The following is a 16,440-nucleotide window of genomic DNA, read 5'->3' as shown; positions in this document are numbered from 1 at the left end:
TGGTAAAAATAATCTAAATTCAAAAATTTCTAAATTTTGAAAATGTGAATTATGAAATTTGACCGCCTTGGGGCGCTGAGAAGATTGAACCCAATTTCATTCTGATCCGATTAAGTTTTGGTGATTTCAAGGGTGAATTTTCCAAGTAAGTTATTATTATTTTTGTTATTCATGGCGCTTAGTTGTATATAATTATGTAAGCTTCATTGAAACTCACACAAGATGCCTCCTGTCAATTACATACAATTCAATTCAATTTATTTTTTATTCACGTATCATACAATTTTAACAACACAATTACAATTATAGAATGAATATTAGAACCCACATAGACTATTACGTCCGTGTGTGGGAGCAGTTCTTAAGATTAGTTGTGTTACAATAAAAAATATTGGGCTATAAGTATAAGATACATACGGTAAATGAAATAAAAATAGATTATATTTAATATATTTTTAGGATTAATTATATAAAAAAAAATCAATTTGAATTTGAGAAAGAAGAAAAGATAGATCCATTGGAAGAAAATTAGACAATCGGCTTGTAATAATACCTATTTTTATAATTTATTAATAATTATTATTTTCATCACACCAGAACAGCCGGAATCGCTTTTTGCAAAATGTATTTGGTAAGAAAAACAGATTAAAATTTGAATTTCAAACATAAGGTGATTTGATTAAATTCTCTGCATCCTGCCATCCAACATACATTAACCATTCAGAAATTCTGTGCTTTAACACTATAGTGACTCGGCCCGCCCCAGCCTCAACTATTTCTGGAGGAAGGTTTCTATACAGCCATTGCGAAATGTAAAATGAATTGTGCCTTTGAACATAGATATGTTGCATTACAATAAAATTTATTTTATTCTATTCATTTTTTCAATATGGTAATTTTCTTAGAGCCTATATGACCAAACTACCAGACAAGGACCTCATTCCCTCTTCAACACTATAAAAACAACTCTTTAATAGCCTATTATATCGTTTTCGTTCCTCATAGAAGTATATATTTTTATGCCTAAATATAAGGCTCCCTTCTCATAAGCGGTAAATCTGTGCTTGTGCAAATAAAGATAGTTATGCTGATGAAACCTGTGAATGGGGTGGTTCTCAGTAATTATTTCTTTTTATGTACATTAAAATGTCAACCATAGGGAAACAGAAGTTGGCTGAAAATTTGACTTATGCAGTCTCTGGTGGTCAAAATATGAAATACGTCTAGGGATTCTCTCATTCCTTGTTTACAATGGCAGAGATAGAACAGTAGTGAAAAAAACTAATTTCAAAAACATAAAATGTGGTTATTGAATGCGAGACTCTAATTTTAGAAAAATAGAAACCTTTTAGAATGTTGTAGTTTATCCAATATTGTTGAAAGGAAGGAGGTGAAAGCTTATAGGATAGTGATTAGACAAACATTGTCTGAGTCGTCTGCATAATTGACTGTACAGATCAAAACAGAATGCATAATAATATAAACGTGATCGTTCATGATGTTTTATTATAATAAAATACCTACTTCATTCCCAATTTACATGCTCTCTGAAAAAATTAAAATAAGCTCCTCTTGTTTTGTGGGGTAAGTTATTATAAGATTTATGTTATGAATCAGGTTTGATTTCATGTGAGATAGCCCACTATAAGCATTATTTCTCTATAGAATTCCAATTGCCTGTTACAGAGAAAGTGACAAGTCAATACATGTTTTATGATTATTCAAATGAAATATTATAACATACAAAGTGTAGTATAATTATAGCCTTCTATGACCTGATCTTAGACCTACTGCTATGAAATTTTGCTGCCTTGCTGGGTAGTTCATTTTGCCTATAGTTTGTATTATACACTGCTTTAATAAGGTATATCATCATTACCATATATTTCATTTATTAATTTATTCAATGCTACATGTGGATTAATAAAAATACGGTGCAACGAAAAACAATAAACAGGATAACCTTTTTCAGGTTAGGATGTCTAAAACAATGTATGGTAATACATGATAAAACAGCGTTCCAAACATAGGAAATCATGTGATTCCATGTATAACCCTACATAGAAAATATTGGGAATATTGCTATGTCAAACAACAAGTATCCAAGTAATAAAAATTAATAACAAAATTATTCACTCATTCTTTTCAATAGTAAAGCCTAAAGAAATCCACTTCAACCAGGAAATCAATGAATATTATGATTTATTATAAGTTAAATTTCTAAGCACTTTTTTGGATTTAAAAAATGTTTAATGCGCCAATGGAGGAGCCCTAAAAAAAGGGCCGCCATCTTGAATTACAAAAAACTGGAGGTCGTATCAAAAATCGTTACACATACGTTTCTGTGCCTTGTTTTAAAATAATTGTTTACCAAAAATTCTAACCAAATCTGACAATAACTGCGACTGTAAAGCCTGGTTTACACGGGTCAAGTAGAGTGAGCGAGTAAGTATGCCAGTTGACACTCGCCCTCCTCCTGGCTTAATTGGATACACATGTGTAATGAAAAACCTCTGCATTCTAGGCTTTATTGATCAGTAATGAATTCATAACAGATTCAAAATTAGAATAAATAGTTCAACATCTGATAACAGAAACATAAGAAGAAAACACTAGTCATATGATGATTCAATATCATCACATTCTTCCCGTCTTTAGGAATTCAATGAATAGTCTTTCAAATAAGAAGGCATTTTGCGCTCTCTATAAGATCTTCGCAGGGTGCCATCAGGAGGCTCTTCTTCATCACTGAGGGGGAATCCTGTATTTGTTTCATCTTGATTTTCATGATAATTTTCTTGATTGTTCTCAGGCTCTGCGTGATCACTAAGGCTTGATCCTGCATTTGTATCATCTTGATTTTTATCGTTATCTTCTTGAATGCTCTCTTCTCCTCGAGGGGCAAGGTTTTTCAACGATACAGTTGTCTCTCTTCCATCACTAAGCCGTACCTTGGCATATTGTGGGTTGATTTGAAGAATATCCACCTCCTCGACTAATGGATCGAATTTACTTCTTCGTATAGGTACTTTCATTAGGACTTTGTTTGAAGGGGCAAGCCAGGTTGGAAGTGCTATACCATTAGATGATTGTCTATAGTGTCGGAACATCCTATCATGTGGCGTCTCATTAGTAGCCGTGCACAATAGGGATCGAATAGAATGTAGAGAATCTGGGAGCACAGATTCCCAATCAGATACATCCAAATTTCTATGGTTCAATGTAAGAGACACTGTGCGCCAAATTGTACCATTTTCTCGTTCGATTTGGCCATTTCCTGGTGCGTTATAAGGTGATGACATGGAAGTGGCTACTCCTCGATTATGAAGGAATTCCTGCAGCTCTCTGGATTTGAAAGAGGTTCCATTGTCAGTATGTACATAAGAAGGTAAACCAAATGTGGTAAACAAGTTCACAAGGCACTGAATTACAGTTGATGAATTCATATTCGGACAAGGGTATGCAAACGGAAACCTAGAGTACTCATCAATTATTGTCAACAAATATTTGTTTTTAGTTTTTGATGGAAGAGGACCCTTGAAGTCCACGCTTAATCTTTCAAATGGATGTGTCGCCTTTATGAGAGTAGATTTCAATTTCTTGAAAAATTGAGGTTTTATGGCATTACATGTTTGACATGAAGAAGTCATTTTTCTGACATCCTCAACTGAATAGGGTAAATTATGAGTTCTTACCCAATGAATCATTCTGGTCACTCCAGGGTGACACAAGTCACAGTGTAGGGAGTGTAATTTATCGGTTTGAGTTGCATTACACACTCTGGAAAGTGCATCTGCTACTTGGTTGTCCTTTCCTGGTCTGTAAATTATTTCGTAATTGTAGCATGACATCTCCAATCGCCATCGTTGTATTTTTTCATTTTTTATTTTATTTTGATGAGTCATATCAAACATGAATGATACAGAGCGCTGGTCAGTGATAATTTTGAAGAATCTTCCAAGTAAGAAATGTCTCCACTTTTTAAGAGCACACACAATAGCAAAAGCCTCTTTTTCAATGGATGAATGTTTACGCTCACTATCATTCAGCTTCTGAAAAAAGAATGCTACTGGACGTCCACACTGTGATAGGACAGCTGAAATTGAAAAATCAGATGCATCTGTTTCAACCACAAAAGGTTCAAAGTCGTCAATTGTACTAACTACTGCCTTAGAAATCTCAGTTTTGAGTTGATTGAAGTCAGCTATAGCTTCAGAAGTCAAAGGAAAGGTCTTTGCTGTAAGAAGCCGTTTAGCTTTATCTGAATAATTGGATATCCATTTGGAATAGTGTGCAAACATTCCAATTGTTCGCTCAAGAGCCTTTCTATTATCCGGGGGTGGAAGATTGAGCAATGGTTTCAGACGTTCAGGGTCAGGAGAAATTGTCCCATTTTCAATTTTATAGCCAAGCAAGCTTATTGAAGTAAGTGAATATTTGCTTTTTTCTGTATTGATTGTAAAATTATATTTTTGTACTGCATCTAAGAATTTTTTGAGATTCAAATCATGTTCCTTCTGATTCTTACCACATATTGTCACATCATCCAGGTATGCATACGTTTTTTCAAGTTTTTCATTATTAATAACATTATCAATGACTCGCTGAAAAGTGGGTACACCATCTGTCAGACCAAAAGCAAGCCTTCGAAATTGATACAAACGGCCACATGCCTCAAATGCAGTGCAAGGTCGATCTTTTTCTCGTAGGGGTACATGGTGGTAAGCGCTTTTCAAGTCAATAGTGGTGAATACAGAGTTTTTTGAGACCTTAGAAACAATATCTTCAAGACTAGGGAGGGGATATGCGTCAAGATGTGTGTATCGGTTAATAGTTTGAGAATAGTCTATTACCATTCGCTTTTTGTGATTTTCGTTCTTCACTACAAATGCTTGAGCTCTCCAGGGAGACCTGCTTTCTTCAATAATTCCATCAGCTAGCAGTTTCTCAATTTCTTTCTCCATGAAACTAGTGTCTTCAAGAGAATGCTTTCGGGATTTAGTAATTATAGGTTTAATGTCCTTAGTTAAAAACTCAAAAAGTGGTGGAGGTTCTATCTTTGCTGGAGCCAGATAATTGATAGTCAATGGGGGTTTAGTTCCTCCAAATGAAACTCTAAGTTCAGAGTGTTGATTAAGTAAGTCATGTCCTACAATAACATTAGCACACAAATGAGGCAATACACTGAATTTTGTATTGGGGTAATGTTGACTTGAAAATTCTAAATGAGCTACACAATAAAAGGAAATGTTCTTTCTTAGTGATGTTGAAGCCATGGACACTGCACCAGTTGTAGGGTACATTTCAAGTCCACATTTTTTAGCAAAACAGTGTGAAATAAATGTCTCCTGTATCTATCAAAGCAGAAGTAGAAATGTTGTTTACCTGAGCTTGTACTGTAGCATTTTCAAGAACAGTAGAGGCTGCAATAAGCGCCGAAGATGAAGAAGTTTTAGTAGATTTGCAGACATTTTTCCAATGACCTATTTTCTGGCATTTTTCGCATGAGTCATTTAGTGCAGGGCACTGCTGACGTGTTTTATGTCGCTGACGACCACAAAAATAACATTTTTGAAAACTTGAGCTTCCAGTTTTTACAGCTGACAAATTTGTTTCTTTACATGAATTTTCTGAAGAATTATTTGAAGTGGCATTAAGAGTTATTTCAGAAGAGTAAGAAGCTGATTGATTTCTGGCAGATTCCAAGGCACGTGCTTTTTCAATAGCTTCATCAAGAGTTAGCTTGTCAAACTCCAAAAGTCTCAGTCTTATCTGATGAGAGCTGAGGCCCCGGATAAATGAATCACGAATGTATGTTTTCCTATGAGTTTCAGAATCAACATCTGCAAACCCACAATTCTTACTCAGTTGTTGTAAAGCTTGGTTATATTGATCAATTGTCTCATCTGAAGACTGTTTTCTAGTTGCCAATTTATGTCTAGCGAATATTTCATTTATTGGTTTTACATATGCAGATTTTAGTGCGTCAATAGCCGAAGTATATGAATTTTTGTCGGCAATTGTTTGATAAACAGAATGAGATAGAAAGTTGGTAAGCAACCGCAACTTACTTTCATCATCGATGTCTTCTTCATCAAAAGATGCGAAGAAATTCTCAAAAGTCTTTAGCCAGAAGTTCCATTCTTGTAGAGCTGTTGGAGAATTCGGATCACCATCAAACTTGTCTGGTTTCAAAAATTTGTCCATCGTAACGCGAATTTTCAGTTTTCGTTTCCAGAAAAGATTTGAAGATTATACATTTGTTGTTGAATAGAAATTGTGAAATAGAGAATAGAAATTGATTGACTCGTATTTGATAAGATGAATTGATTTGATGATTTTTGATTACTGATCAATAAATTGTGATGAAAACAATACTTACCCAAACCGTATTGCAAGTCAGTAAAATAGGCAAACTTTAGACGCAATGAATTAGGTCAAAATAAACGAAAATATACCATTTCCATCTTTACAATAGATGAATCCGATAATAATTAATAAGGTATACATTTCATCGCAGTTTGAACAATAATTCGACTAACCCTTAACTGAAATCATTAATAAAATGAAACCACTGAAGCTGGGTTTTTGTGCGTAACCGTAATGTAGGATGATACACAGAGAAGAGGACAGAGACCAACAGTGTGGAGTGGGTGTGGAGGGGGGTAAAATGGGTGACTAACAGTTAGTTCTTCAACTCGCTACGAGAGATCAGTACCATCGACAGGCCTTCCCCGCTAATTCAGAAATCCCCCTCCAACAGTTGTAGTACTCTGTCACCTACTCCCCTTGCTCCGCTATTGTAATTCCACATCCACATTCAACAAAATGAAAACAAGTCACGATTGGCAATCATCCAATATTACTAATTACTAGTAGATGATCGGCTTGCTCTGCTCTGCTCTGCTGTCTTTTCAATTTTATGAAGCGCATACACGCACACATGCACACACCATACAGTGAATCACACACTAGTACAGTAACTTCTCAGAGAGGAGAAAGGAAAATATATTTTCTGTGTGATACTACAGTACTCCATAATTTCCCTCTCAGTATTATCTCATGCTGCTGATATCAACATAAAAGCTGTTGTTCCTTTTCCAATATAATTCATAATAAGTTTGGAATTATTTTATTTCTATGAATGCATAAATAAATGAGTCAATTCTATTACACATTGGCAAATAATCTGATAATGAGATCCTTCCAGATTAATTTTTATCAATGATTAAATTGAGGCTCCATCAATTATTGTTATACTTTTTTTCAATTCAAAGTGAAACTTCAAATCAAATAATTTATTATTAAATCACCATACCATCTATTCATATGATTAGTCCATTAATAAAAATTAAAGTCAAATAAAATTATTCTTTATATCTTCTGGATTAATTGTAACTTACTGGAAACTGGGTATACAGAAAAAATATTTCATGCTTTTTTCTATTTGACTACTTGCTAGACAGCCATATTTATTTCTGAGTACAAAATTCATAAACTCAAATAATGAATAGATCACAAAGAAAACAGAAACCTCCATAATTTATTTCCTTTCAATAATATATTTTATAGAAAAGAAATATAAAGTAATAAATTTGTTGACAGTGTGTGACATAATATATCCCAGAATGACAATTCAATTTAATTCAATGGAATTGATGAATGCAAATTATATAAAAATCTGCATAATAAATAATTTGGTTACACATTCTATGAAACTTATTTAGTAATAGGCTATTATTTTTGCAATTACTATAACCCACTATTAGCTATTACTAAATGAAAAATTACTAATAACTACTGATACTATTCTAGCATATTATGATAATATACGGTTAAAAGAATTTATCTTTTTTCTATCTGTATGAACTTGTGACCCCCGTGGTTCAGAGAACTCGCTCAAGAACTGTTTTGCATTGTAATCTTTGAAACCCTCAACTTTTGATTATACAGAGTCTATGAAAATTACTAAAGCTGCTAAATATTTCTCTTACAATAATAATTTGACAGCAGTTTCCATTGGGAATGTTATTTGAAATGAAAAATTACTCTAAAAATATTACTCTGTCGCTTCAACATCTTTGACACTCAAAGATTTTTTTAAATGTTTGATACATGATTTCGATACATAGTTCCAAGAGAAAATAAATAGCCAAAACCACAAATTGATAATTATATCAACCCATATCATTTTGTTGATAAAAAAGTTGTAAAGTATAATGAACCAGCTAAAATCATATTATGTCAGTGTGTGTGATTGCTCCCAAATCAATGTTAGTAGACAGTCTACTAACTTTGCTCCCAAATAACCTCAGATGATGTTACGAATGAATGAATGGAAAAACTGTAGTAATTGCATGCAAAGAATTCTTTAGCTGACCAAATGATAGATCATAACAATTTTTTTCTAATGCACTTTCAATGTTATTTTTATATCCTGAAAAAGGACAAAAGAGTGAGTCAATTTGTTGTCCAACAAACTTGACCTGTAAAAGGGTTCGGAGAATACGTGTTCATAATTTGAGAAGATTGATCAATTCTTTCTAAAGTTATTGTAGAACATACAAACAGACGGACAACGACTTTGTCCTTCAGTAAGTCAAAAGTTAAAACTCACGCTAGTTCAATAATTATTCTATACAAAACCACTATAAATGAACAAAATATATTTACCAAGCTTAATTTATCATGAATACCAATAGAATATATGAGCCCAAAGTTAAACAATAATATTCAACATTCCATAATAACATCTATATTCACAACCAGAATAGAAAATACTTCGAAATTCATCAGTCCTTTAATGTTACGAAAAGCAATACTATGAAAATGAAAATACAGTCCGAACCTCTGTATAACGAAGTCGATTATCCCGAGAAAAAATTCGCTGCTGAGAGGTATTCGTTATTGAGAGGTTCTGTCAAGAAAACTGCCACGATCCTATGGATCTTATAATATCATACCCCCCTATCTTCTTCCTACCTGAATTGCCATTATTTTTAGTCTATTGACCTTTCTGCTGAAACTAAAGAATTCCTTGAAAATGACCGTCTGCTTCCTATACACACTATACTTTCTATGTTGAAGTGAAGAAAAAACTTTGTTGTTGAGAGGTCCGAAATTCGTTGAATAGAGGTAAATAAGCAGCAAAAACTCTAAAATGTCATGGGACCAGGTAAAAATTCGTCGTGTAGAGGATTTCGTTAGGTGGAGGTTTGTTATAGAGAGGTTCGACTGTATATTAGTTTGTTCAACATCCTACAGTTTATAATAGACAGGCCCTTATTGACAATTACTTGTGAATAGCTCCTCGAATAACAATGTTTTGAAATACTATTGTTCACGTAGGCTTCAGCAACACCTTTCTGCAAGAAGGGCGTTGGCAGTTGTGCGTGTGTCAAACTGGTTGGAATCTACAATCTACAAATTGACACCCTGGCTCACTAGAGCAACTGTTCAAAGGTAGTTTACAAAGAATAGCTGTCACGAGAGGTAATTCATTCATTTTAAACAAAGACAGCTCATTATTTGACATTGCAGTTGAGAGCGTATTGGAATATCAACATACAATATGATAAACAATATAAAACTAAATTTCGTATTAGGTGGATAAAACAATTCTTTTAGACTCAGTATGAGAAGCAGAAGGTGATATAATTGAAAAAAATAAAATATCCCTAATTCCATGTGCTAAAAATTTTTGTTCCCCGCAGGGGGGGCAGAATTTCTTCTGTCCTGGGGCTTGGCGATCCCCTGGTTTCCCAAGCAAGTGGTTGATGTAGACTGGTTGGCACTAACATCGTTGCGTCCCAGGTAATTAGTGTGTTCAGGTAGGCAGATGAGCACATGAAGCATCAACCGCGCCAACAAGACCCTGGTCCTCCAGGTTGGGGGTTGGGCGATGGGCTGACACCCCATCCCTATAAAAACACTCTGGTTACGGAACCACACAATAATTTGCCTCGGATTGGACTGGATTATACAGATTTAAGAAAACGGCTTGCACTGAAACGAATTAGGAAAATGGATTTGAGATTATGTACCTGGAATGTGAGGACACTATACGGAAGTGGAGCATTACAGCAGCTGGTGGAGGTACTTGAGAAGTATAGGGCTGGTATTACAGCAATCCAAGAGATCAGGTGGCTTGGCAATGGAATGTTTCATAAAGGGAACTGCGATGTCTACTATAGCTGCCATGAGACACAACACATATTTGGGACTGGTTTTGTAGTTAACAGAGAATATAGAGAACTCGTTATTGGTTTCACCCCAATCAATCCTTATAAAGGGGAAATTTTTCAACACTAGCATTATAAATGTGCATGCACCAACAGAAGAGAGGGCGGTTGAGGAAGGAGAGGACTTTTATGAAGAGCTGGAAAAAGTCTATGATAATTGTCCAGGCCATGATGTGAAGATTATAGTTGGTGATTTCAATGCTAAGGTTGGTAAAGAGGAATGCTTCAGGCAATATGTTGGCAAGCATAGTCTGCATTCTGAGTCAAGTGATAATGGAGTGAGACTGGACAATTTTGCAGCAGCAAGGAGCTTGGTGGTAGGGAGCACAATGTTCCAGCGAAAAGATATTCATAAAGCTACATGGCATTCACCTGATGGAGTCACAAACAATCAGATCGACCACTTGCTGATAGATTCGCGCCATTACACTAATCTCATGAGTATCAGGAGCTATAGAGGCGCCAATGTTGACTCTGACCATTATCTGGTGGGGGCGGTGATAAGAGCAAGAATAGCCAACTCAAGGAAATCGCAACCTGGTAATTTAAAAAGGTATGAATTGAGGGCGCTCCAAAATCCCCAAAAAGTGGAAGAATTCCGGGAGATTTTAACAAACAAGTTTTTGGAGGAGGCTGAGCATGACAAGCAAGCAGTGTCGGAGAAATGGAAGAAATGCTCAAAAGCTATAGCAGAAACATCTCAGAGAGTACTAGGGGATCAAAGGAAGGAAAAGAATAGGAGTTGGTTTGATGAGGAGTGTCGAGAGGCTACAAGGAAGAAGAATGAAGCATACCAGGTGCTACAACAACGGACCAGCACGAGGCATGCAGTAGAAAGATACAGAGAATTGAGGAAGGAGGAAAAAAAGCTGCACAGAAGGAAGAAAAGAAGCGCCGAAGCACAACAACTTGAAGAGATGGAAAAATTCCAGGAGCAAAATGAGATGAGGAAGTTCTACAGCTTTGTAAGTAATCAGCGTAGAGGATTCACCCCTAGAGTAATGATATGCAAAAGGAAGGATGGAGCAATTATTGGAGAAAGATCGCAGGCACTGGATAGATGGAGAGAGTATTTTATAGAAATACTTAATAAGAATTCTGAGTTGAATACAGAAGTGACAGTGGAAGTGATGCATGGGGATGAGATGGAGGAAGACCCACCCACGCTGGAGGAAGTGGAGAACTCAATAAAGAAATTGAGGAATAATAAAGCTCCAGGCCTAGATGGGCTAGCTGCAGAATTGTTTAAGCTTGGTGGTAACACTCTCAAAGAAGAGATGCATAGATTAGTATGCAAGATATGGAGCAGTGAGGAAATGCCAGATGAGTGGACCAAAGGTGTAATAGTTCCAATACACAAGAAAGGAGATAGACTGAATTGTGAGAGCTACAGAGGTATTACACTAGTGAATATAGGTTATAAAATTTTTTCAAATCTCCTATATGGAAAATTGAGAGTGTATACAGATAGAGAGGTAGGAGGGTATCAAGCTGGATTTCGAGAAGGGTGCTCCACTATAGACCAAATATATGTGCTCCGGCAAATCCTGGAAAAGACACTTGAATTCGATATTAAAACCCATCACCTTTTTATAGACTTTAAGGCAGCTTACGATAGTATCATTAGGAGTAAATTGTATGAGGCTATGGTGGAGATGAATATGCCAAGGAAGCTTGTGAGACTGGTGCAGATGACAATGAAGAAGGTGGTATGTTATGTAAGGATTGGAAGTAGCTTATCGGAGCCCTTTGAAGTGGAAAATGGTGTAAGGCAGGGGGATGCCCTTTCATGTTTGCTTTTCAACCTTGCTCTAGAAAAAGTAATCAGGGACTCGCAAATTAATACTAGAGGATCACTGTACAATAGACTGACTCAGATATTAGCGTATGTAGATGATGTGGACATCGCATGTAGATCGCCAGCAGCTATGAAGGACGCCTACACACGGTTGGAGGAAGCTGCAAAAAGAATCGGTCTGGTAGTAAATGAGAATAAATCCAAAGTTATGGTGGCCTCCAACTCTGGAGAAGGGCGAGAGAATGGCCAAAGCATAGAGATCCAGGGGAAAAACTTCGAAATCGTAGACGAGTTTGTATACCTGGGATCTTCTATAAACTCCAGAAACGATTCAAGTAAAGAAGTAAGGCGAAGGGTTATGCTAGCCAATAGATGCTATTACGCGCTATCAACTCTGATGAAAAAACGTACTCTCAGTAGAAAGACCAAGCTGCTGCTATACAGAACAATCATCATGCCTGTCTTACTGTATGATAGTGAAACATGGGCAACTACGGTGGCAGATGAAAGAATGCTGGGCGTCTTTGAAAGAAAGATCCTGAGAAGAGTGTTTGGAGGCATACAGGAAGCAGGAGTCTGGCGTAGGAGGCATAATGACGAACTTTATAGGCTGTACCAGTATGCAGATATAGCCACTGTGATGCGAGTTCGCAGGCTGAGGTGGGCAGGACACCTGGTACGAGCTGACGATGCCTACCCCCCAAAGATGGCAATGGAAGGGAAAATATATGGCCGGCGAAGGAAAGGGCGACCCAGAACAAGATGGATAGACTTAGTGGATAAGGATGCAGCAGTAATTGGGGTGCGAAGATGGAAAAGTGCAGCGGTGGACAGAGATACTTGGAGGCGGAAATTGAGGGAGGCTGTGACCCGCGCTGGGTTGTAATGCCAAATAAGAAGAAGAAGAAAAATTTTTGTTGGAGAAGATGGAGATGAAGCCCTACCAGACTGTTCTAGGGTCCCAAACTTTATCCAGGTATTCTATTGTCTAGGCCTACTAGGGGTGGATGCGTTTGTAATCGTGTTATCATGGTTCACTGCAGTTATCCTACAAACTTGTCCTGCACACTCGGACAAGCGCCAATTACAGAGCGGAGGTGCTCAATTAATTAAATTATTAATTAATTAATCAATTCACACCTAATTTACTAATTATTAATCAATTATTTATAATCAATTAATTAAATTGAGGTGACATGGTCAATCACTTTATTATACAATTTTCGTTTGGAAAACTATTTATAAACCTTGAAGATAAGAGTAAATCTTTTAATTACCATTGTATCATAAAATCAGGAAACGGGTATTCTACTTTATATGGTTATGAAATGTTTCATAACTATTAGTTCGGAGAACAGTAGAACTCGCTACACTCACTAACATTTATACTCATACACGTCTGCCTATTCACACACAAACACACATACAAATTGGATTTAGAGTATGATGATATATGCAATAGGATCGGTGGAGAACGCTGAGAAATAGAAGTTCTCTACACTTTTGAGCTTAGAAGCACGATTGGAAAGATAAAAAATCTTACAAATAGACGAACGCTGATTGACTTGAAACATAGAATTCGTTTCACTCATTCAATAAACATACCTCAATCTGGTCTCCAACCCATTCCAGCATATTGCAATTCCAAACAAAAACCTAACCCCCTAAGCTACCCAACTCCAAGTCTACACCAGTGACATTCCAGCAACACAGTCTCGGAAATTCATCTATGCCGATGACATTGCCCTGGCTACACAAAATGATGACCTGAAACAAACTGAACTCTCACTCACCAATGATCTCTCAATTCTCAATGATTACTTTAGGACTTGGAAGCTAAAACCCAACCCATCAAAGACCGAAGTAGCTTGTTTCCATCTGAACAACAGACTTGCCAATACTGAACTGAATGTCTCCTTCAACAACGTTCCTCTCAATCACAACAAACGACCTCAGTATCTGGGAGTCACACTGGACCGCACCTTGACATTTAAAAGCCACCTAACCAAGACTGCCGCAAAAGTAAGAACCAGGTCAAACATAGTGCAGTATCTTGCAGGAACATCATGGGGGGCCAATGCTAGAGTTCTACGGACCTCTGCATTATCCCTGGTATACTCTGCAGCTGAGTATTGTGCCCCTGTGTGGCTTAACAGTGTGCATGTTAAGAGCTTGGACGTTGAATTGAATAGGGTTATGAGGACCATCAGTGGTACCCTCATGGCCACACCTATTCCTTGGCTCCCAGTGCTGTGTAACATAGCCCCACCCAATGTAAGATGTAGGGCATGCCTGAAGAGAGAGTATGAGAAGATTATCAAAGAGCCCAAACTCCCTATTATGCAGGATCTGATACCCCACCCCAACCGCCTCAAGTCTAGGCACCCACCAATGCAGACAGCCTCTCAGTTGATTGCTGAAGATTATACAGTGGATAAAGGGTGGAATGCATCTTGGGATAACTTCATTGGGCAGAACTCCTCTCTTATAAGAGACCCAACAACACAGGTGAATGGTATGTCTCTCCCTCGGAAACAATGGTCTCTCATCAATCGTTTCCGCACAGGAGTGGGTAGATGTAATTATTGGCGGTCAAAATGGAGCATGACAGATGACCAAACATGTGATTGTGGGGCGGCAGTACAAACCATGAGGCACATTGCCAAAGAGTGCCCCTTGCGATCTTCCCCTGATGGCGTTGAGGGTATACATAATGTCAGTAATGAGTCTGTGGAATGGCTTAAAGGGTTGGATCTAGCTCTGTAATAATTCAAATCCATTAGATGCACAAAGCTACTAAGCACAAAGCCCTTTTATCTTGGGTATTTTATCCACCTTTTTACATTTGTATTTATTGACGTGAGTAAATAGTACCGGTACTCTATATCTTTGTTTGGATGATATGCTGACATAACCATACGATATATATATATATCCAGAGTTACACCTAGGTACTTGATGGTGTGGGACCATGGGAGGGCGTGGCCATGGATACTTACTTACTTGATACTTGAATTCTTCGTCCTTGACCGGGAGAACCGGATAGACTGTGTCAGGGAGTTCAGGGGGTCACCCCTCAGACTCTGGGATGGCGGCTGTTTGTGTTTGAGTATAGGGGCTCATCCACTAGTTCTGCCAATGAGTATAATGGCCGTTGTATTAGGCGTTCTTTCAATATTTGCTTAAACTTTCTGGCTTCGCAATTTTTTATATATTCAGGGAGCTGGTTATACAGTCGCAGTGCTGATATTTCAAAACTTTTTTGAGTTGCTGTAAGTCTGCTTCAAGGTACATCCAGGTCTGCCGCATGTCAAGTGTTGTAAGTATGTATATTGCTTCTCTTTGTCATGTTGTTTGCTTTGTTCTTTATGAATAGGAGTGAGCAGAGTACATAGTGGCTAAAGATTGTAAGTACTCTCAGCTTTTTGAATAGTGGCCTGCAGTGTGCCAGGTGGTCAGAGAATGTGATTATCCAAATGGCCTTTTTTTGTAGCAATAGTATATCTGAGCTGGCTGAAGCATGTCCCCAGAGAAGGATTCTGTATGTTATGTGACTGTGAAATAGAGAATAGTAAGCTGTCATCAAGTATTCTAGAGTGACAACATACCTTAGTTTTTTAGGAGATGTAGGACTCTTGCTAGTTTTAGGCATGTCTTTGAAATGTGTGTATCCCATTTTAATTTTCTATCAAGCCAAAACCCAATAATTTTACTGGTTCGGTAGGGCTTTCAGGTTTTTCGTTTTTCAGAGAGCATATTAATATTTGGGATTTGTCCTCATTGAGTTTAAGCTTGTTTATTTGGAACCATCTCTTTGCCTCCTGTATGTGAGTTTCATTCATTGCCAATGCTTGTTCAGTAGATATTCCTCTAGACATCACCGTCGTATCATCTGCAAACAGTATGGAGTCCTTGCTGGGAACAAAGTCATTTGTCAAAAGGATGGATAGAAGGGGGCCTAAGACAGAACCCTGGGGCACTCCGTGTTTGATATCTCTAATCCTTGACAAAGCTCCTTTTATTGAGACTACTTGGCTTCTGTCTTCAAGATAACTTTTTATGGTGTTGAGGACCGGGCTGCTGATTCCATACCTTTCAAGCTTCCTTAGGAGAATTTGATGTGGAACACAATCAAAGGCTTTACTCAGATCAAACAGTGTAAGGGCCATTGTATCACCAGTCTCAAATGTGTTCTGGATTTTGCTAGTCAGGGCAATCAGGGCGCTTGTTGTAGAGCGGCCACTTCTAAAACCATGCTGCTGTTGGCAGAGGAGGTTGTTACTTTCAAAGTAATCCACCATTTGTTGCTTCATAATAGTCTCCAGCACCTTTGTCATGGTGGGAGGAATTGATATTGGCCTGAAGTTAGCTGGCTGGTCAACTGCACCTTTCTTGTGAACT

The 16,440-nt window shown here is 37.3% G+C and overlaps 2 protein-coding genes across 5 annotated transcripts in view; one reads left to right on the top strand and one right to left on the bottom strand.

Annotated features, from left to right (window-relative positions):
• Positions 1–6,646, bottom strand: part of LOC111045565 (cytochrome c oxidase subunit NDUFA4) — a 97,678-nt gene extending 91,032 nt beyond the window's left edge. Inside the window, exon 1 of one of the 3 annotated variants that reach the window (XM_039434454.1) lies at positions 6,383–6,646. The gene's annotated coding sequence lies outside the window, so the exon portion shown is untranslated. The remainder of the gene's footprint in view (positions 1–6,382) is intronic. The other 2 variants (XM_039434455.1, XM_039434456.1) reach the window with 2 other exon arrangements.
• LOC111062648 (5'-3' exonuclease PLD3) overlaps positions 1–16,440 on the top strand; it is a 111,503-nt gene that overhangs the window by 35,674 nt on the left and 59,389 nt on the right. The window contains exon 1 of one of the 2 annotated variants that reach the window (XM_039434445.1): positions 15,332–15,358. The exons of the other annotated variant lie outside the window; for it this stretch is intronic. Coding sequence (XP_039290379.1) covers positions 15,347–15,358 — 12 coding nt within the window. The 5' untranslated portion in view covers positions 15,332–15,346. Of the gene's footprint in view, positions 1–15,331; positions 15,359–16,440 lie in introns of those variants that run through there. 2 annotated transcript variants of the gene reach the window in all.

The sequence above is a fragment of the Nilaparvata lugens genome, chromosome 8 (genome assembly GCF_014356525.2).
Source record: "Nilaparvata lugens isolate BPH chromosome 8, ASM1435652v1, whole genome shotgun sequence".
Taxonomy (NCBI): domain Eukaryota; kingdom Metazoa; phylum Arthropoda; class Insecta; order Hemiptera; family Delphacidae; genus Nilaparvata; species Nilaparvata lugens.
Note: the sequence above shows the minus strand (reverse complement) of the source record. Positions and strands in the feature narration are given on the sequence as shown.